The sequence below is a fragment of the Colletotrichum jinshuiense genome, chromosome 9 (assembly GCF_051148585.1).
Source record: "Colletotrichum jinshuiense chromosome 9, complete sequence".
NCBI lineage: Eukaryota > Fungi > Ascomycota > Sordariomycetes > Glomerellales > Glomerellaceae > Colletotrichum > Colletotrichum jinshuiense.
The window spans coordinates 2,103,676-2,125,179 of NC_139316.1; the positions used below are offsets into that span (position 1 = coordinate 2,103,676).

The window sequence follows — 21,504 nt, forward strand, 5'->3', positions numbered from 1 at the left end:
ATAGCTGTTGTGGTCGGCTGGATCCTGCCTGGAAAGGTTTGGGTGAATTTTGTCGAGCATTCCTTTCGCAGCAGCCATTTCCAACGGCAGGGCGCACACCCAGCCCACGGTGTATTCCTCCGTCGCGATAGTAGTGTTATGCTCTAACGCATCGACATCGCTTTTTCTTGTTTTTCGAGGTCGGGAATCATCGGCATCGGAATCTAATCACAGCGTTAAAATAGTTCAATGAGGGCTATCAGGGCAAATTCTTAAAGGGCTTACGAGGCTCCGAGTTGTGTTTACGCTTCATCTCGCAGCTCATGCTGGCTGCAGCGTTCGTTCCAATATCATTGACAGACTCTTTGGTGTTGATGTTATACATGTTGAGTTAGATACTAGCAATCATATTCTCAGACCCGGGGTTAGACGAATGAATTGGGTAGCAGATGCGAAGAGCTTAAGGTCTCGCTCTCCTGCTCTGGAGTAGACCACAGGCGTGTTCATTTCAGAGCCTCACAAGGAGCCCTGCTTCTTAAACGAGAACTGTTGTGTCAGCCGCAGATTGCCGATAATGGCTGCAGCCTGGAGCCTCGTCATTCCAATTTAACCTATCACATTTCGAATGTCAAGTTACCAATATGCATTGCTACTTATGTTTAGTCCGCCAAGACGCAGCGCCTATTATTCGACTGTGCCTGATGTAGGCTGAGAAGCCATCAAACTACCAGAATCTGCTTGTTGCATAGAATGTTGACATGGCATCAATCGTCTCATGCAACCCCGTCATCGTTCTTCGGGTGGGGGAATCGTTAGGCCACTATAGAAACATCTGCCAATTGGTGTGTCGAGAACACAGCTTGATTCCACCTGTTCAGACAGCACCATGTCCTGGAATATCGATTCCATTGCTATCTTACAAGAATGCTCAGTCTGGGAGGCGCACTTACCATAACTGCTGTATTTACTATGACGTTTACGTGGGGCAGGCATAATTCGTCTTCTAATGCTGTAAGGTATGAGATCGTCAGGTTGTACCATCTTCTAGGCGCTTGGGTCCCCCGGGGTTTGCTGTTCCCCACAACCGCACACCACTTATTGAAAACGCAGCGTACTTTCAGCATATACTTTAGGGTCGTCGGCTGTCGTCCCCCGCAGTTAGCACGAAGCTGTCTTTAATCATTTAGCCCGGCTTCCAAGCGATTTAACGTTCACATAGGCGCTGCAACACACTACAAGGCGTAAATTGTCATCTCAAATTGGAAGGAGCACGAGGGGGGCACCAAACCAATCTACGAAGCCATGAAAGCCGCACCTCCCTGTTGACGTTCTTGCCTAAACTGGACTGAGCCAGGCTTCTTAGGTAGTGTTGCCCTTTTGTCGGTCTCGTGGGGATTGATAGTCGCTCATCCAACATAACTCCTTCCCATGACAACTCAACTTGGGTACTCCAGTGATCTCGGCATTCCTCAATATCTCCAAAGCGGTGTTTGCCTTGCGGCTTCATCAGAACCGCACGCAATCCCCAACTAGTTTACAGCCACATCCATGAACGCCGCCAGCATGGAGCGGCCGCACAAACGACAACGTTTCGAGGATGCCATCGAGGAACCAGAGACAGCAACAGCCCAGCTGGAGGGCCCAAATTCTCTGAGCCGGCCGATCAGTCCTCCTAGGAAGAGGAACCGAGGAGGCCAGCGCATCAAATCCCCCTTCCAGCTTACCCGTATCCAAGACCTTCCTGAAGTCGCGAACCACGAGACCGTTACACTAAAAGACATTCTTGGCGATCCGCTGATTTCCGAGTGTTGGGAATTCAACTTTTTGCACGATATACATTTTCTCATGAGTCATTTTGACGAAGACACCAAGAATCTTGTCAAAGTTCACGTTGTCCATGGCTTCTGGAAAAGGGAGGACGCGAATCGGTTGGCTCTCCAGGTCTGTCCACGACAGCTGCTATCCACAAAGTATGCCGAGGGCTTATCATTGTACAGGAAGATGCGGCTGCGTACCCGAACGTTGAGCTACATTGCGCCTTCATGCCGGAGATGTTCGGCACCCATCATTCCAAAATGATGATTTTAATCCGCCATGACGACTCAGCCCAGGTGATCATACACACCGCCAATATGATCGCCAAAGACTGGACGAATATGACCAACGCTGTCTGGCGGTCGCCCGTGCTGCCACTATTACATGAGAAGGACACCAACAACACGTTGGCAAGTGATCATCCCTTCGGAACGGGGCAAAAGTTTAAGCACGATCTGCTCAGTTACATGAGAGCATATGACACCCGGAGACCAACTATCAGAGCTTTGGTCGACCAGCTGCGCAAATACGACTTTTCAGAGGTGCGAGCTACCCTCATAGCGAGCGTCCCCGGCCGTCATCCCATGCACGACACTTCACAGACAGCCTGGGGCTGGCCGGCGCTCAAGAGAGCATTGCGTAGCGTTCCTGTACAAGATGGAAATTCCGATATAGTTGTGCAGGTATCATCCATTGCCACTTTAGGGGCCACCGATAGTTGGCTTCAAAAGTGCCTTTTTGACTCTCTTGCCATGTCCGAAAACAACTCCCCAAACACACCCAAACCGACATTCAAAGTCGTCTTTCCCACGGCAGATGAAATCAGACGAAGCCTGGACGGTTATGCTTCGGGTGCCTCGATACACACCAAGATTCAGTCCGCACAACAGACGAAGCAGCTGGCATATCTGCAACCCATCTTCTGCCACTGGGCAAATGATGCACCTAACGGAAAGGGTAGGTGAAAAAATAGTTTACGAAGGGACGCATGACTGATAGTGTCACAGCATTGCCCGAAACAGCTGCGATTCATGAGGCTGGCCGACAACGAGCGGCGCCGCACATCAAAACCTACATTCGATACGGCGAGAAGTCGATAGACTGGGCCCTCGTCACGTCAGCCAACATCTCCAAGCAGGCATGGGGCGAGGCCGCGGGGGCGTCGCAAGAGGTCAGGATCGCATCATGGGAAATCGGAGTTTTGGTGTGGCCATCGATCATCGCAGACAAGGCGACTATGGTGGGAACGTTTGAGACGGACTTTCCCTCGGCTGACATTGCGAACGGCAACCCGGTAGTTGGAATACGGATTCCCTACAATCTTCCGCTTCAGCGCTATGGCAAGGATGAGATACCATGGGTTGCGTCTATGGTTCACTCCGAACCTGACAGGATGGGAAGAATGTGGGGTGTGGAGTAGACTGGTTTGTCTGCACATTGTCACATGCGACACGAGGCGATTTTGCTTTGGGAGGGCTCTAGTATCATTATATTGATCCGCGGCTCTTGCTGGGCATTTGCTCAAGCTTCGAACCTTTGCTATTCCATATCAAACCACGTCGTTTCTCATGGGCGTTTCTAGCATTTGCAGGATTTACTGGCCAACAGCCTCAGGCTCCTTGGAAGCATCGTAGCCGTACTTCGTCTTGAGGCTCTCGACAAGAGTGACGTACTTCTCCTGGGCCTGCTCGGGGGTGGTGCTCTCGTCGACAACCTTCTGCCATGCGCCCTGCTTCGCCTTGCCCTGTTACGCAACGCAGGTTAGCATTTTCACGTGCCAGGCTGGAGCTTGACAAGAAGATCGTACCTTGAGGTCGAACATGCCAGGCTTGGGGGCCTTGGTGATATCCTCGCCAGTGCCGACCTTGTAAAGGGCTGTTGCATCGTCTAATGTCAGCTCACATTGCTCCGTGACCAAAGATGGCTGAACAAAAGCGCACCGTAGAGCTCGAGGAGCTCGTCGTTGTTGGGCTTGGCGGTAAGCTTCTTGCTGTCGACGACGGCCGCCTTGAAGGCTTCGCTCTGAGGGGCAGACATGATGGAGGATTTAGGCGGGGGTTGAAGAAGATCTGGGGTTTGAAGGTTGGAGCTTGTGTGGTCTTGAGGTTATATTCTGGGACGATTGTTGAGCGTTCCGTGGAGTAGGTTGCTCAGTGTTGGGAGGCGGAGGAAAGGGTTGACCTTTTGGCGGGGTTAACGAGGTTCCACACCCGCTTCCCATCATGCGCGGGGCAGCTGATGCTGTCATTGGACCTGCACCGCCACAGGACACGAGAGGCCCCGGCTCCAGGTTTCTCAAGGACCGACCTTACCCAAAGACCCATGTCACTATTACCTGTGCAGCACAGCACGGTCCAGGAACAGGGCCAGCCATGGAGTCCGACGTCAATGCTCGCGGCTAAATGATGAACACAACTTGGGCGGAGCTTCTAATGGAAAGAGACAGACTGCACTAGAGGCCTGAGCGGTGCAGATGGTCCTTTCTGGCTTTCTGGTGTGGAGCTGCCTAACCTTTCCTGGGTGCTTTGGGGCCCAGCGTGATCTGTGTGTGACCTCGGTCCAAGAAGATGCATCTCGCCGTCGATTCTACAGGAACATCCGCTGTCAGCGGCGACAATAAGTCGGGATTCTGCCCTCATCGAAGGATTCTCACCCGGTTTCTCATTGAGAAGTCATTTCCTCTCCGTGATCAAGACATAACAGTATCTTGACAACCGCAAGTGTGGCTTCGTAAGAGCATAAATGTTCAGTGGTCGATGTCCGCTTGAACCGATGTCAGGTGCCCAAAGTGCCACAGACAAGCAAAAAGCCCCGACGTCGACAGTTCTGCTGACGGTCGCCGGTCATAAATGCCTTTGACTCAACCCCTTCCCAGTCGGCGAGTGCCTTGCTCGCAGTATTCGGCAAGTTTGCACTCTGCGCGGCCGTCACTTCGTGCAGCATAATCTACACTTGATCAAGCGGCGCCCGCTCGGTTGAACAACATAGCCGGGGGCGCCCTAACCTTTCCCAGGACAAACATTACGTTTACAGCATCACCTCATGTCCCTTGTCTTTGAACAAAGCCAAGCGGCTGGCCTCTCACGCAGATAGCAACAACCTTGGCGCATATGAACCCAAGCCCAGCCAAAAGGTTGTGATGACAAGAGGCACATCTCCCCCTGACTATCAGTCTCGGCCATTTCTAGATAAGGTTCCCACACAATGATTTGCTGCTGCTGCTTAATCCAGGCCCGGACGAATCGGGTTGCTGCACTTCTCGGGCCCGATATCTTGCATTGGGGCACCTCCTTGTAGTTTACTCGAGATCCGGCGACGCGTCAATGACAAACCGACATCAGTCCACGAGGAAACAGCTAGGAAACGCAGATGATCTCGGCGAGCCCACCATCAACCTTCCGACTTGCACCGGCCTGCTGCATCAAACATGCGCAGCGCAGCCTTTCGTTTTCGTCCCTTCTTTCCGCGCACTGTCGAATGACAGTCCGTCAAATCGAGGTCTGCGCGTGGGGAAAGCCCGGACGGACAACGGGGGATCTGCAGCCTACTCTCACCCAAGGTCGGACAAGCAAGACTTTGGCTGACCTGCGGCATGCTGTGTCACCAACGGCACGGACTTTGAGACTGAAACCTTTCCAGAAATACTAATGGCACCAATTCGCGTCGTTCGTTAGCGCAGCTCTTGGAGAGGACGCGTACCCGGACAAGCTGGGATGGTGGAAACAACCCATGCCGCCTGGCTTTTTACGAGTCTCGGACCGTGCAGACTACGATGTTGAATAAAGACCGGGCATCTCGCCGTCTTCCTGGCGAGGTTGATTCAAATCTCTGACATCTTTGACCACTCGACAAACACCACTACATAACCAACCGGTCACTACTGGGCATCCCGTTGATATCCATATCTCGCAGTGACAAGTGTAGCCCCTCAGACGAAGGCCACCCATCCACACTTTCAAACATCTCACATATTCATACTCAGGCTTGGGGCAACAAGCAAGGGACAAAATGGTCAAGACGGTCGTTGTTCTCGGTGCCGCATACGGCGGCCTGGCCGTTGCTCATCGACTACTCAAGTACACGCGCCAGACGGAGGAAGACCTCAGAGTTATTCTCGTTTCGAAGGTGAGACAATTCTCTTCTCCAATTGGGCACAATTTTTGCGCAATCGGACGACACTCGCAGGGGCCGGAGGCGGGGCTAAGCTTCGGAGGCCCGTGGGGGGGCGGCTATGTTGCAGGCGGACCGCAGCTTCCTAGCTAGCATGCGAGTACCGGAGGAGGCCAGCATGATATACGAGTATTGACGCGGAAATAACACGCATGGGCCCGTTGCGACTAAAAGAAATGAACCGGCAGACAATGCTCAGGGGGCTAACGGAAAATGGCAGACGACTCATTTCTACTGGAACATGGCATCCGTCCGCGCCATCGTGCCGGGCGTAGTCACGGATGAGCAGGTCTTCCAGCCAATCGAGCCCGGTTTCGCCAACTACCCTAAGGAGAGCTTCGAGTTCGTCCTCGGAACGGTCACGGGCCTCGACGTGGGCCGCAAGTCGGCCCTGGTCTCCACCTCATCCGGCCCCAGATCCCTCCCTTACGACTATCTCGTCCTCGCAACCGGCGCCCGCTCCGCTAGCCCCGAAATGCCATGGAAGGGCGCGGGCTCGCATGAGGAGACGCTGAAAAAGCTGCGCGAGACGGCCGAAAAGGTCAAGGCCGCGAAGCACGTTGTCGTCGCCGGAGCCGGGCCGACAGGCGTCGAGTGCGCCGGCGAGATCCGCTTTGAGTACAAGGACAAGGAGGTCATCCTCCTCGCCGCGGACGAGGAGATCCTCGGCGGCGACACCATTGCCAAGGGCGTCGAGAACGAGATTGTGAGGCTGGGCGTGCAGGTGAAGAAGAACTCCCGCGTCGCCAGCTCGCGGCAGCTGCCCGACGGCAAGACCGAGGTGACGCTCACGAGCGGCGAGACGATCAAGACGGATGCGTACCTGCCGACCATGGGCCTCGTCCCGAACACCGAGTACCTGGACACCGGCCTGCTCAACGACCGCAAGTACGTCAACGTGGACGAGTTCATGCGCGTCAAGGGCGTCGAGAATGTCTGGGCGTGCGGAGACATTGTCTCCTACCCCCGCGCGGGCTTCATGCTCACGGATAAACAGGTATGTTATTGATGTTCGGCGCGACTGCTGCCGCTTTATTTTCTTTTTCATGCTATCGAGCGGTGTAACTGACGCTGAATTACCAATAGGCCGCCGGCGTTGCCAAGAATATTGAGCTTGTGATCAAGGGCAAGGAACAGCTGGCCGTCAAGGGCATGCCCATCGACATCTTCGTGTGCGCCACTGGCCGCAGCCGCGGCGCGGGCCGCGTCGGCTGGGTCAAGGTGCCCTCCCTCTTCGTCTGGGCTGTCAAGGGCCGCACATTGGGTACGGACTGGTTGCCCAAGTACACGGCCGGCACGCAATGGTGAGCGGTGGTTTCGAAAGCGTTTGTTTTCCAGGCAGATTAGGGGGCGAGAGGAGGACGGGGGGATGCTCCTTGGTTTTTGGGACAGGTTGGAGTCTTGGTTTCTTTCTGTGCCTACATTTACATCTTTTTTTTTACATCTTTGACTAACCGAGGAGTGTCTCCTGGTGGAAGGGAAGGAACAATTACCACGCATACTATATTGGCCGCCTCCCTCTCTCTCTTTATATGATAGCCTAGTCTCTCCACCTTGTGATCCTCCGTCTCCCCTCCTCTTATCACTCAAGGCGAGGTAAAGGCGAACACTATAGTCCTACATTGCACAGGTGCAAAAAATACTTGTAAAAAAAACTCCCCAAATTGAACGTGAATGATACCCAACCGGACCAACCCCCCCTTTGGAGAAAAAAAACCGGCACTACGCAAGCCACGGCATCTGCAGAGCCGCTCCCTTTCATTTTCATCATCTGCTCGCCTTCTCGTCCTCGATTTCTCTCCTCAGCTGCTCCAGCACCTGCTGCCGCGAGGACAAATGTGTCTCGAGGCCCTCGACCTGCTCCTTCACCGTCTGCAAATCATCTGAAACGCTCTTGAGGCTGGCGCCGCCCTTGGCCTTGCCGGAGCCTTCCTCGAGCTCCCGCAGCTCCTTGCGCTTGTAGTCGAGCAACTGCTCCAGCTCGCGCTTGACAAGCACAGGCTTGCCGTCCCGCTTCCCGCCCTTCTTACGCTCGACGTCGGCCTCGACGCGCGCAATCTTCTCGTCGAGCTCCTGCAGCTGCTTCTTCAGGCGCACCTCCTCCCAGTCGTCAGTCTTGGCCGTCGAGAAGTCGGTGCCGCTCGACTTGAAGCCGCTGCGGCCCAGGCGGGTGAGGTACTGGTCGCCAAACTTCGCCTTGCGGCCCGTCGCCGTCGAGTCGTCGGCCTTTGTCGCCCAGCGGGAGGCGCCAGGGGCTTGGTTGTCGAGTTGGTAGTCGATCTTGTTGCGCTCGAAGGAGGCGCGCAGCGAGGCGGGGACGGTGCGCGGGATGCGGAAACCCTCGTGTCGGTTGTTGAGGATGTGTAGGAAGGCGAGGCAGGCATCCTTGTTGATTGAGGAACCGGCGGAGGGGTTGATGAGGTTCCAGGCTGAGCGGATGTCGGTGTCAGGGACGTCGAGAGATTCGTAGAGGTCCTCTAAGGAGGTGACTGCGGCAATATATCATAAGCAAGGGTGCGTCCAGTTATGGGAGGGTGAGTATGTTCAGGTAGACATACACGCTACTTCTCCCCGCGCATCCCGGTTCTCTTGGTATATCGACTCGTACTTGGACTTATCCTGGGGGGTCATGTACCAGTCGAAGCCGTCTTTCAGCCCGGGGGAGTCTGGGTCCTCCTCAACCTGCTCAAAGGCCACTTGCTTCCCAGTGAGTGCGCGATTCGCCTGGACGAGGTGTGCTTTGGACTCGGGCACAAGCCAATCGGGCAGTGTCGTGGGGACGTCGGCATATTCCTAGCAACCCAAACCCTATTAGCACTCTGCGACACCTCCTCGCCGGGGTGCGAAGGAACTGACTCCATTCAGAATGTCGAAAATAACTCTCATCGCAACACAAAACTCCTCAAAGTCGAGATTGCCATCGTTGTCGACGTCGGCGAGGTCCCACACCCGCTCGAGCTGGTTGTCCGTAAGACCGCTGTTCTTGAGCACGGGTGCCGCCTGCTCTCCCGTCAGGAATTGTCCGCCGCCCGTCCGGTCGGAGAAAATGTTCCAGTACGTCTCGATCTCTTGTGCTTCAATGCGAGGGGGAGCCATGGTGTATGCGTGTTCTCTGGCGAAGCGTCGCTGGACGGAGGACGACGGGGGGTGGTGGTTTGGAAACTCGTGAGGTTAGGCTTGCTCGGGCCTCTTCGTTTGCGCGGCGCGGATTGTATGGATTGCTTAGTATTTGTCCTATGAGGCAGTACACCTAGCGATGCAATTTGGCGAGAATAGAGCGTCTAATCGGAGGTTGATGTTTGGCGGAGAGTGTGTCGTTGTTGCTGAGTGGATCGTCGTCAGGCCGCGTGGGAGCTCGGCCAAGGATGTAGGATTGGGGTAATCGGCGGGTTCCAGGTGGGAGGCGGTGCTTCTGTGACTTGAATGGGCGTGCGCTCGGTGAAGCAAGCTCGGTGATGCAAGCTTGACCCATACCTCCTTGCCGGGGATCCCTGCGGGCTTAGCTCAGCGACGAATTACATAAGACAACACCAAGTCCAACAACATTACAACCATCTCATGGCATATCCTTTAGGGTCAATCACGCTCATCATGCCATGTGTGTGTATGTGTGTTTGTTTGTTTTCATACTCCGTAATTTTATTGCGAACTGAGCTTTTGTAGAAGTCTGAACAAATCCAAGGGTACAACGAATCCTGAAGCAAAGCACGCAAAATTACGTATTCAAGAAGAACTACATCAGCAATGGATGCCACACAATCGACCGGCTGAGAAACTCCTTGGCTCATCTTCTCGAAATCATAAGACATTCCAAATGATTATTTTCCCGAAAATGGTTCACAAAGGTACATACGGGCACACTCTTGCAATCAATTTGTCTGTTTTTCTAGTCTACAAGCTATCGCAAGGTTTGAGTATTTCAACATCATTTAGAGACATTTTCCACGGGAAACAAGCCAAGCCTCAAGTCCAAATGGGAGTTCTGCAGTCAACCAATGACACTGCAAGCAGTCCAGTAAGATCGCATGCAAAAGGCTATCCACAACCCTCGAAATGGATATACTCAAGCCATCTTCAAAGTGAAAATGTCTTACAGAAAGTAAGAAAAGTAAGCCGTAACAGAGAACCTGACCCTTGAGTAGTTTCGGAATAAGAATGCCGGAATGGACGCATATTGCTGGTCCAGGTCTGCAAATTATTTTGCTGAATAATTTCTTGCTGGCCAAACCTCATTGCGCAACGTTCAGTCAATCTTCTCGGTGTTCGCACCAATTGTGTCGTATTGCGATCCTTCTCTATGTCTACCAGAAGCTCTGACCGGTTACTCGGCCTCGGTCGACGGGCTGCCTGTAAAATTCGTCGTTTTCTTAACGGCGTCTTTCACTCTCTGTGAATTAGCTTCAGCCTTGATCTGCCGCGCAATCGTATCGAGAACGGACGGGCTTTGGTAGGCTCTAGACTGAGGCGAAGGAGAAAACACAGGAGCACGATCCAGCCCATGGTGCCGCTGAGTGTCAGAAACGATTTGGCCTTCTATAAAGGAGCTTTGCATTCCGACGGGTTTCTCATCGTGCGCTGTGAATGCTTCGGTTGGAGTTGGTCGATCATTGCGGTGTATCTCGAGGGTCGAACCATAAGATGGGTGGATTTCCGGACTCATTTTTGGGGCTGCATGGCTATGAGCTGATGGAAAGTTTTCCTGGATACTCGACTGTGGCTCGAAAGTACTTGTGGTGGACCGTGATATGTTGCCGCTTTGGATGGCATACTGGCCCTTGAATCGGCGAGTTGCTTCGTTGGCAAGCCTTTTGTCGCTCTCATGCTGGTTCCAAAACTCCTGGTAATTGTTGTATTGAGGTAGACGTGATTGATCGCCCTTACCGCCCTGGCCCATGGCCTGGGTGGGGTATGGCTGAGAAATTGTTTCACGAGGACCGCCGTACGACAAGATGGGTTGCGGCTGTAGATGCGTGGGAGACGGGCCGTAAGTGGAAATGGATGAAGAGACAGGGGGAACAGTTGTTTTCACGGTATGCGACTGAATATTGGCCATTATAGCAGTATTGTGCGAAACGGCAGGAGGTCCGGGGACAAAAGACGGAGGCAACTGGGCTGTGGAGGGTGCTACAGATGCTTGGGCTTCCGACGGCTGTACATTGAGCTCAGGGACAGAGTTTTGGTACGCTTGAGTTGTCGAAGACTTGCGACGAGCACCCGCCGTGGCCGTAGGAGGTGTAGCGGCTTCCTCGATACTGGAATTGTTGATGGATGTTTGAGTTGTTACTGCCTGGGTCGCAGCCGCTTGAACAGCCTGATCCTCGGGTCTAGGATTCTTTCGAGGACGGCCTCGGCCACGCTTGGCAGGCTGAGACGCACCATCAGTACCCGTCTGTTTATGAGCGAGGGGTTGCTGAATGGCGGGCTGCGATGCCGGAAGTGGAAGATGAGCTAGGTTGGCCGCAGTAGCCCTCTTGGTCCGACTTGCGGGCTTTCTGGAATTTTGCTTGCGGGGTCTTTTCGGTTGAGGTCTATAATCTTCATCGTCATCATCAACCTTTCGCTTTCGAGCCTCTTTGCTGATAAGCGTAGCTGGCGAATCAATGTCGTCCTCAAGAAGCATCGGCGGGGATAGTTTCCTCTTGTCCCCCTCTGAAGTATCAAGCATGGCAGTCATCTTGGCGCCGGGTTGCAAGGGAACAAGAAGCGAGTTATCGCCTTGGTTCTCCATGGCTAACATCTGGTCATTCATGGTTGATTCACGGTCCTTCAAACCCTCTGGATCTTTCAGTACAAAGCGCAAATCTTGTGCCACGACGGAATTCTTCATGGTGACTGGTGAATAGGGGCTCCGATAGCTGTTGACTCTGTGGTTCTCTAGGTTGGCTTTCGATGTATCATTAGCCCGGTCAGATGTGTATGTACTGATGTTCTTCGGGTCCTTGCAAGGGAATGTTTCCATGAATGTCGGAAAGCTGCGAGCAAGGTTACTAGGGGTTGTGTTTGAGGTTGGGCGGGAGAACTGTAGCTGATCCGAATGCCTCCACACCTGTTCAGATGAGCTAAGAGGAATGCCTGGGGGCTCTGCAGTATTGGTGCGCTGAGGAACCGTTGGATTGGTGTAATTGGATGTTCCCACACTTGGACCCAGAGGGCTGATACGAGGCCGAGCGAGTGCAGCAGAAGGTAGCAGTCGATCCATGGGGTCTCGGTGGCTGGGAGGACGGTTATCGACATGGGCTTGAGGGGAGGCTTCTTCGATTTGTATTCTTGGTACACTCGGCTTCTTGGGGGGAGCTTGCTGCTCTGTTGGTAATCCCTGTTCCCATGCTTCGCCCGGCTCACGGTGACTGTAGAGTTCTGATCCAGAGTAATCGCTCAGAACACTGAGAGGATCGCGCTGTTGCGGAAACCTTGGTGGTTGATCCTGGCACTCATCCATCTCCATGTCATCGAGAACAATCGGTGCGTCCTGTCTATGATTAGCGCTATTTCCTCTTTCGGACCAAGCCGTGAATTGGGGTATATCAACTTCCATCGGGAGGTTCGGGATTCCGACGAGTTGTTGTAATGAGTCAGTACTTACCTGACTGCTTCCAACGATGGTAGAGGTTATCTGAGCATATCCTTGAACATCATTGAGGCTGGCAGCCCCCAATATTGGATCGTTTTGGTCAAAGTGATGGCTGTGAGGTGGGTTCAAGGGAACCTGGCCGTCTCCATTGAATGAGACGTCAGGAACACTGACCGTCACTGCATCGGGCTGCTGAGCCCGTAGACCTTCCCCATCTTCTTCTGTGGATGGTGAGTTGGAGGGGTGGCCCGCCACACCAAAAGAGAGAGGTAGGAAGGTCTGGAGGTCCAAGAGACGGTTGTTCAAGTCCGTATACTCTTCGGGAACTCGTAAACTCCACGGCTTTGGCTGTTCGTCCTTAATAGGTCGAAATTCATGCACGTTGAAGTGCCCCTTCCCTTTGTCCAAAATTGCCTGGCAGCTGGCGAGTATTTCAGGCTCGATGGGGAGTACCACAAACTCACAGGAAGTCCCACGCCAATTTTTCAAGGCTTCAATCAACTCGCCTTTGCCCACTTGGAACAGGTACTTGCTCGCTTGTTGTACTTCGTCATCAAAGAGAATATCGGTCTGAAGCACAGGTCGCGTGAGGTAATTCATCTCTTCGATAGATAACCACATGCTTCTGGAGCTTCGGATGAGTTCAGAAACTGGAGTTCTGTCCACTTCCTCAGCCCATTCAACGATCTCTTGGTGGGATTGAATGTAGCACTGGACGAAAGTGATGACTTCGGGGGTCGTAAGCTGGAGAATCCGTACAGCAGAAGCGAAAGAAGTAGACGTGCAGAGCGTTTTGATCATCACCCATTGCGCTCCCAGTGTAAGTCTCCACCATTCAACGATATGCAAGCCGAATTTTTCTTCATCACTGTGTGTAGATGTATTGGATGGGTCGTTTTCGGATTTGGCGGCGACGGAGGGAGGCTTTGGCTCGGGCTCTGGACTTCCCCAATCCAAATCATTGGTCACAGCCATTGAGAATTCTTTAAAACTCTCGCCTCTTCTCAGTGATCGTTCAATGGTCTCATGGGCCAGTAATATGTTCTTCTTGGCTTGTTCATCGTCGTCATCTTCACTCTCAGCTTTGCTTCCTGGAGAAGCGATCGAAGCCCAGCGATTTTCTTCATCGTTGACTAAGATAGCTCGTGTTAGTGGAATCATCAGTGTCAATAGAAAGGAAATACTCACCATCATTCTCCAGTCTAGCCTTGTACCTCGCCGCCTTGAAGGCCTCAGATGGGCCCGGCTGATCGAGGGGGACTGTAGGGAAAGCACAGTGAACCGCAAGTTCAGGGTCGTAGACGGGATCCGGCCAAATGAATGCTGGCTTCTGGACTCCGTATGACTCTGGCTCTGCATACTGACCTGGTTGATGAGACAGGGTTGACTGCCGCAGCTGTCTTTCAGTGCTCTCGGGTTCATCCATGGTCGTGTAATGTACACAAGAAGAACACGCGCACGGTGTTTTTGGTGTTGTGAAGATATTCAAATGATGTTGGTTAAAGCAAAGGCATTCGCACGCATCACCACCTAATGAAAGGCGATATTGATAGCTGCGGTGGTGATGAAAGAAGTAAAAGGATAGAATAGTAAAACTCGGGCCCACGAATTCTATGGTAAGAAGAAGTTGGGTGAGCTTGTTTACCTTGTGTGGGATGAAAAGGGAGGGCAGGGGCCGGTGGAGTGGAGGTCAGAGTCGGTCGCTCCTTCCTCCTTATGATGACAGGTTCATGGACTCGGAGGCAAAGGCGAAGGTGAGGGCGAGGTGAGGGCGAGGTGAGGGCTGGTGACTGCCAATCATGCTGCTTCTGCGACACGAATGTGAAAACACTAGAGCTTTATGACTTGACACCTGGATTCTTGACATAGCTTTTCACAACGATGGGCACTTTCTTAATCTCTAGATGCTTTCTCTGCATTGTATAAGCTATGTTTTACCTTTAAAGGTGAATACAGAAATATAAGAACAAGCTATTGTCTGAAAAAGGTACACACGAAGCATTTCAATCTTACTTGGGAATTTCGTCTAGAACACTTGGGCGTGTTATCTTTAAATCAGAGTGATTGGTGTCTGTTTGACTTCTTTTCTCTTTTTCTTATCTTTTCTATACATCTAGAAGGACCTCCAAATGGTGAAAATAGTCGTATATATAAACATCATATGATTTTGATTTTGATTTTTTAGAGTACATTTTCCACTATAAGCTCAACTAAAAAGCCCAGCGGCTATAAATAATGCGAGAATCATACCCGGACAATTCTGCCCCCACAAAAGAGTCTACAACATCTGTAACCATTGTGAACGAAAGTTAAAGATCCGACTTGAAAGAAAACAAGTGCAAAACGCAGTGTTACCAGCCTTTTGATTCCAAGCTTCTAATACTGGTTTGCCCTAATAACAAACCAAGTTTATTTTCAATGAACATAAGTCGTTGCCGACTGTGAAGGGGTATAGTGACATCCCCGACGCCTCCTGTGACTCCAAACCATACGTCTATTGTTATCCCTTAACGCAGTAATGATGCAAAACCCCATGGCTGGCAGCCCGTATTCGCTACCGCAAACGCCAGTTGCTCATGATACCAACCTAACGCCATTCCATCGCAGCCTTCACGAAGCCATCATGCTTGGCAGTCATGTCTGGAACCTGGCCCCTTGAGGGTCAACAAAGGGAACAAATCTGCTCCTCTCCTGGTAGCGTTCGCGGTCTGTGATGAAAGAATCATATCCGTCACCAGATTGTCTGTCATCCTCATCATATGTCGCTTCAATCCGTCGCTTGCCTCCACCACTGGGTTCGCCGAGCTGACCTCCTCGAGGAACATGTCTTGTCGCGTTGGATACGTTTTTCTGAGCGGTAAGGATGTCCTCATATGCTTGAAGCATTCTCTTTCCGTCCTCGTCAAAGTTTGCAGAGAATCGTTGGATTGAGATGAATTGAACAGTTGAGACCATGTCTTTGCCGTACACCGTCATGACGTATGCTGCAGCAACGAATGCTGACCGGTCGTTTCCCGTCTCGCAGACAAGCAGAACCTTGCCGCTCTTGAAGTTGCTGTTGTCGATGATCATTTGTCCCTCTTGGACGGCCATAGCCTGGCTGCGGTAGACATCAAGCAAATGTCCGTTGATCTTCCTTACCACCTCTGGAAAGCCGCGGATCAACTCGTTATTGTCCAAGACGTCCAAGTACTCGACCACAATGCCAAGAGACCGCGCCGCTTTGTCCACGCTCATCAATCTGGCTTGGGCAACGCGGGCGTGACGTGATACAATAACCATGGTGATACCCTCCTGGGCGAGCCAAGCTTCGTCGCGGGCAACAGATAGCGGGCCAAGGTAGAGGAAGTCCAGAATTGATTGCGCCTTTCGACGTGCCTCGTAGCTCCAGCCGACTGATCTGTCTGTGGCTGTCTGGCTTTTATTGCGAGTGATGATGCTGAGGTCCTCGCTCGTCAGGCGCATTGCGTCCACGTTGTCAAAAGAGGGAACTATGGTAGAAGCCGCAGGCCCCTTGGGGAACGTCATGGGAATTGGGATGTACGGGGGACTGGGTGGCCTGTGACTGTATGGAGCAGCGGCAATGGCGTCTGAGACGCCCTCATTTGAGGTTTCCATATTGCTTGCTGCTTGGTGCGGGGTTTGGGACACGGCGGATGGTTGTGAGAAGCGTTTCGCTGGGTGCGTGCGCACTGACTTGAACCGGACAGACAGAGCCGAGTTCTTCCTGACCTCTAGCGCAGCAAGATTTTGCCGAACTCAATACAAACGCTGCTTGATAAGACGGCCGGTGATGAGGACTGGTGAGGTTTGACAAGAGCTTTTTGGCGAGGCCTGGCGTCGAGTGATGTGTAATGTCGGGGTTGAGTGTTGTTGATGTAAAGTTGAGGTGTGGAGTGCACGGAACTCACTATGAATCAGTGTCACACGCGGATTTCGGTAAGACTGAACCGAGCCAGACCAGCACGCCGCCTAGGCCCCACTCCCCACTCTGTAGCCTAGACACGCCCTGAAGGCAACCATGTGTCAATTCAATTCCAACGTCGCTTTCCAGATTTTTAGGGAAGCCTAATTGGGAACCGACTACCGAAGTACCCTCGGGAAATGCTAGATTCAGGCTTCCGCGTCATCCCAATCTGAGTGACACCTACACAGTCCCAGAAGACGCCAAAGGCACAGCTACTTAGGTTCAATAAGCTATGGCCAAGACGCGCTGTTTCACTGACGCTAGCTCGTTGAACTGCAGTGCCTCATGCGGCCAGACCACGGAGCTGCAACAAGCTGTCACACAGCAGATCGCCATCGGGAACACTGAATGATTGGCTGGGAACAGGGCGATGCAGGGAAGAATGCACATTGGCACACTGGATCAAACCCACGTGGACAACAAACACCCTTACCTGTTCAAGCCCCCACTTCCCAACAGTATGACCAGGAAGCTGGGGAGCCATCGCGTACGAAACGAAACAGGGTTTGGATAAAACCTATGGCGCTGCCATCAGGAACAAAGAAATGGAGCCAGACTGGCGCGGCCATAGGTACCTTGAAGCAATCGACCCTCAACACCATGCGGCTTATTTCATCACTAAGCAAGCTCACGCTTGGTCATCTCATGTACCTTGGTTTGGATAATGATCGTCGACAATTTGCAGATACCCATGGGCCTATAACTTCTATATGTTTGGGGGGAGGGGATTCTCAATGGGGTGTTAAAATAATCTAATACGGTTCTGTATTCGGGGCTCTAGGAGAAATACTGCTTTTCTTGGCAGTGCTCGCGATCGGTACCACTGGTACACCCTAGGCTGGTAAGAGTCTCATGGGGTTTCCATCGGCAACTCTGTCTCCGGACAAGAACGGATAATTTCGCATTCAAATCCCACGTGAAAAGGTAGATTGCAATCAGAGTTTTGCTCCAATCTCGGCTTCTCAAATAAGAAGAGTCCTTCATTTGATTGAACATGCGAGCGGAAGGAAGCAATTACCTCGTCCTTTGGGTCTTACGTGTGCCTGACCCGAAGATTCTGGAGAATATCTTCTTAGGCTGGGGCAAAACTCATCCTACTGAGAGCGAGCCCGATGTGGTTTCAAGCGGGGGGTGCTGTAGAGGCGTGGCGTTCAAACATCATATATTCAATGTACGTAGTGGCATCATAACTAATATCCTCCGTATGTGTTTCTCAACCAACAGCTTACAACTCCTCGGACACAGTCCCGCTCTTCTTCTCGAGAGCTGCAAAGTCGGTGAAACCAAGCTCGAGCACAAGGCCAAGCGTCATCTTGGCGTGTTCGAGCATGTGGTCAAACGACAGGTACTTGATAAGGTCGTTGACACTGTGGATGTGGTCATCCGAGTTCTCAAAAGCCGACTCGATGACGAAGGCAGAAGGGTAGCCAGCCTTGCTGGCAGAGGCATGGTCGGAGCAAGCATAGCCGCACTTGGTCTCAACATAGGGAACCTTGCAGTACTAGACATCATGTTAGAATAAGGTGCACCGGCCATATAACAATATTAGAAAGACTCACCTCAACAATGACCTTCTTGATGAAGTCGGTCAGGCCGGAGTCGACAAAATCGGTGATGACGCCGACACTCTCAGGCTGGCCGGCATCGAGCGTCTTTTGCACAAAACCAGTCATGTCCTGTTGAAGCATGGCCTTGACATCCCGCCCCTCCTTCTCGTACGACGAGAAGATAGCCTGGCTACCAAGCAGACCGCCTTCCTCGGCACTGTACCAGTGGAACTCGATTGTGTTGTCGGCCTTGCCAGAAATGACGTCTTTGGACTTCAGCAGGGTGCGGAAAGCCTCGAGAATAGTCATGGAACCACTGCCATCGTCATCGGCACCGGGCGCTGCGAGGATGGAGGGCAACCAGAGGTTAATGGAGTCCTGGTGAGCACCGATGACAACAGTGCTGTTGGACTTGCCGGGGATGGTGACAATGATAGAGCTCTGCTGCCAGGTGTGGGGGAAAGGCTCGGCGTAAATGTGCTTATCGGCTCCTGCATCCTTGATGATGGAGTTGATCTTGGAGAGAAGCCACTCGGACGACTGGCGGCCGTAGTCGGACTTGTAGTAGCGGGTGTGGAAGCTCGTGAACTTTTCAAGGTTCTTCTCAATTTCGCTCTTGTCGAGGTCCTTGATCAAAGGCTTGACCGTGTCCTGGACATGGCATTTCTCGGGGAAAACGCTCTTGGTCTTGGAGTGAAGGCGAGTGGCGCCGAGGTCCTTGTGGTCGGTGATGTCGAAGAAGCGGTTGCCATTCTGCAGTACAATGGTTAGAAAACGAGAACGACTACAGAAACATGGGCCATCATACTCGGCGAAGCTCCCACTTCTCCTCCTCGGTCACCCAGCGGGTGTCGCCTGGCGCGAGCTCAATCAAGTACTTGTCGGGCTCGGACCCGGCGGGCCATAGTTGGACGCGGTTAATCTCATCCTCGGCAACAAAGCGGGCACTGGCCGAGTGTGCCAATACGGCGAGAATCGAAGCTGTGGCGACCTTCATTTTCAGTACGGGGATGCTGCGGATTCAATCTGGGGATGATGCGGGAAGTGGGTAGGTGGATGTTGTTGAAGGGAAAGATGGCTGTGGGCACGTCGGCTGCGTTGACAGATGCCTAGATAGCCAAGGTAAGCAAGCACCTGCGGGTCTGCTACAGCTTTGGGAAGCTCCCCTGTCTCAAATCCGCATCATGCCCCGCGGGTTGCCTAGCCAAGCAGATACCGCCAATGTTATCAAGCGGGTACCTTGCCTTGGGTACGTACCCCCAGAATGTCCACAATTGGGACGTCACGTCATCAATCTCTCCCTTGTCCTCACAATGCAACAGCACTCTTTAGATGTGCCCCTCTCCCCCTCATCACCCAGCAAAACAACCACTCAAGGGGGTTTAACGTTCCGTCACGAGGAGACCCTGCAGCCTTGGTCGCCATTTGTCCCCAGCAAAACGGTCTATGTCGAATAGAAACTGATGCGCCACCAAAGCTGTACCAAAGTAAAGAAGTCCAATTCGGGAAATGAACAGCATGAGACAGCTCCCACGCGAGACACCGCGACGTCTCCGGCTTCAGATGAACCAAGGAGCATTGCAGTCTGTGAATCTCTCTCTAAAGTAGTTTTGAGATCTTTTTTAAACCCAAAAAGAAATACATGCAACACCAGGCATTCGCCGGTCGTCTCCGACCCGACTACTACTCTGGCCCTCACTGGTTTATCTATGAGAGAGCGGACGGGATCTCGAGTTCTCCAATGGGTGTGGTCGCATGTGCTTGTAGGACGGCTTGGAGCAGTATATGTAACACCTCGCACACTCCGCCGTCCCCCACGGATATTGTCGGAGCGGGTCTCTTGACCGAAGTTCAGCGTGTCTCGGACTCGACGTCTGGGTCCGCCCAGAATGGTCCAGTGCTGTAATCTCCATTCCATATGGTTCGAATTCCAACTTGAAGGATTCAGCGGTCCCAGTCAGTATTCTGTCTGAATAGCCTATTGATTCGCCCGCAAGATCTTTTGATTGTTACTCCAGGCTCTGTCCGCCTAAGGTCCGGAAGTTAGAAAGCATCCGATTGGAGACTTCGGCTCGACAACCTGGTAGAAGATCACAAGCCGTTGTGGGGGTGCATCAGTGTGATTCCCAAATGCGGCACTGACTTCGCCATTCAAGCTCATCCGAAGAAACCCAGCTGCCAGGTGTGGCACTCCTCGCAAGGCCAAGTCTTGCCTTACAAGGAAAAGGCGAACGGGCGCCGGGCGCGGACATGCCTCCCGTCCTCAGGCATTCCATTATCTTAACAGGCACCGCATGTTCCCCAACCACACCCCGCACATGTATAAAGTTGTGGTTGCAAGCGGCCGTGCTACTAGTGTAGTGCCCCGGGTAATGGTAGCTCTGGTTTCGTCTCACTCTGGAACCCGACCGGGAACTTCATGATTATATATTGCTATTCTCCCCTCGTCGATGCCAGCAGAACTCAAGATTCTTGAACGCCAATCAAATCCGTAGCCCGCTCTAAAGAGAGCTGCCGACATCATGGCGGACGCCAAACCCCCCCAGAAACCAAACTTCGACCTCATCAAGCGTGGCGTCAAGAAGTCCAATGTGCCAGGCACCCTCACCTTCATCGGCCTTCGCGGTCTCGACCCGCTCCTTCAATACAATCTAATCGCCGGCGGCTGGGGCGCGGCCATTCTGGCCAAGATAGGCGTGGACACCATCCCGCTCAACGCCGTCGCAGTCACCACGACTGGCATCTCTCTCCTCGACAACCTTAACCTTCCGCTCCCGCACCTCATCCTCCTCGGCATGTCCGTCGGCTCCTTCGTCAAGCAGGCCTACTGGCTCGTTTCTCTATCCGCCGAGGAATTCCCCCCTAATGTGGCAGCCACCGTGAGCTTCTACAACACCCTCGTCAACAGCGCAAACTCCCTCCTCCTCATCACCACCGCCACGTCCATTCTCTCCTCTCCGCGCGACTTCCCCGGCACCACTCTGCCCTACCAAGTCGTCCTCGGCAGCGTCCTCTTTAGCGCCGGCATGTTCCTCGAGACCGCCTCGGAGTGGCAGCGGAAGCGCTTCAAGGACAAGCCCGAGAACAAGGGCAAGGTGATGCGCGGCGGGCTCTGGAGCTGGGCGCGCCACATCAACTACGGCGGTTACGCGCTGTGGAGGGCGGGATACTGCATGGCTGCCTCCGGCTTCATCGGTGGAACCATCATGGGTGTGTGGCAGGCGTTTGACTTCCTCACCCGTGGCGTACCGGCGTTGAACGACTACTGCTCTACGCGGTACGGCGAGCAGTGGGTGCAGTTCAAGAGGGAGGTGAAATGGATTTTCCTTCCGGGTATCTACTAGTCAACTAGACGCCCGTTGTGTCATGGGAGTACCGAGACTCTAATGGGCAAGCTGACAGCAGCTGTGCCTGTAGGGGTACCCCAAAAATTAATCACTATTTCAATATGCCCG

General features: G+C 52.9%; 8 protein-coding genes across 8 annotated transcripts; 3 read left to right on the forward strand and 5 right to left on the reverse strand.

Annotated features, from left to right (window-relative positions):
• Positions 1-1,527: 1,527 nt before the first annotated feature.
• Positions 1,528-3,214, forward strand: EsH8_IX_000581 (tyrosyl-DNA phosphodiesterase-domain-containing protein; the record flags this gene model as incomplete). Its single annotated transcript, XM_083266917.1, has 3 exons — positions 1,528-1,920; positions 1,977-2,751; positions 2,802-3,214. 3 exons carry the CDS (start codon positions 1,528-1,530, stop codon positions 3,212-3,214), a joined length of 1,581 nt encoding a protein of 526 aa, XP_083130482.1.
• A 174-nt stretch (positions 3,215-3,388) lies between these two features.
• Positions 3,389-3,831, reverse strand: EsH8_IX_000582 (long-chain fatty acid transporter ACB1; the record flags this gene model as incomplete). Its single annotated transcript, XM_083266918.1, has 3 exons — positions 3,389-3,538; positions 3,602-3,669; positions 3,735-3,831. The coding sequence occupies 3 exons, from the start codon at positions 3,829-3,831 to the stop codon at positions 3,389-3,391; spliced, it is 315 nt and encodes a 104-aa protein (XP_083130483.1).
• A 1,971-nt stretch (positions 3,832-5,802) lies between these two features.
• Positions 5,803-7,272, forward strand: EsH8_IX_000583 (NAD(P)/FAD-dependent oxidoreductase; the record flags this gene model as incomplete). The annotated part of the gene is made up of 3 exons (XM_083266919.1): positions 5,803-5,919; positions 6,185-6,961; positions 7,051-7,272. The coding sequence occupies 3 exons, from the start codon at positions 5,803-5,805 to the stop codon at positions 7,270-7,272; spliced, it is 1,116 nt and encodes a 371-aa protein (XP_083130484.1).
• Positions 7,273-7,731: 459 nt separating this feature from the next.
• Positions 7,732-9,060, reverse strand: EsH8_IX_000584 (actin cytoskeleton-regulatory complex protein END3-domain-containing protein; the record flags this gene model as incomplete). Its single annotated transcript, XM_083266920.1, has 3 exons — positions 7,732-8,453; positions 8,523-8,757; positions 8,821-9,060. 3 exons carry the CDS (start codon positions 9,058-9,060, stop codon positions 7,732-7,734), a joined length of 1,197 nt encoding a protein of 398 aa, XP_083130485.1.
• A 1,225-nt stretch (positions 9,061-10,285) lies between these two features.
• Positions 10,286-11,923, reverse strand: EsH8_IX_000585 (uncharacterized protein; the record flags this gene model as incomplete). Its single annotated transcript, XM_083266921.1, has 1 exon — positions 10,286-11,923. The coding sequence occupies one exon, from the start codon at positions 11,921-11,923 to the stop codon at positions 10,286-10,288; it is 1,638 nt and encodes a 545-aa protein (XP_083130486.1).
• A 3,246-nt stretch (positions 11,924-15,169) lies between these two features.
• On the reverse strand, positions 15,170-16,153 carry EsH8_IX_000586 (protein-tyrosine phosphatase-like protein; the record flags this gene model as incomplete). Its single annotated transcript, XM_083266922.1, has 1 exon — positions 15,170-16,153. One exon carries the CDS (start codon positions 16,151-16,153, stop codon positions 15,170-15,172), a length of 984 nt encoding a protein of 327 aa, XP_083130487.1.
• A 1,574-nt stretch (positions 16,154-17,727) lies between these two features.
• EsH8_IX_000587 (putative aminopeptidase) lies at positions 17,728-19,046 on the reverse strand (the record flags this gene model as incomplete). The annotated part of the gene is made up of 3 exons (XM_083266923.1): positions 17,728-18,003; positions 18,062-18,802; positions 18,858-19,046. 3 exons carry the CDS (start codon positions 19,044-19,046, stop codon positions 17,728-17,730), a joined length of 1,206 nt encoding a protein of 401 aa, XP_083130488.1.
• Positions 19,047-20,571: 1,525 nt separating this feature from the next.
• EsH8_IX_000588 (uncharacterized protein) lies at positions 20,572-21,393 on the forward strand (the record flags this gene model as incomplete). The annotated part of the gene is made up of 1 exon (XM_083266924.1): positions 20,572-21,393. One exon carries the CDS (start codon positions 20,572-20,574, stop codon positions 21,391-21,393), a length of 822 nt encoding a protein of 273 aa, XP_083130489.1.
• Positions 21,394-21,504: the final 111 nt, after the last annotated feature.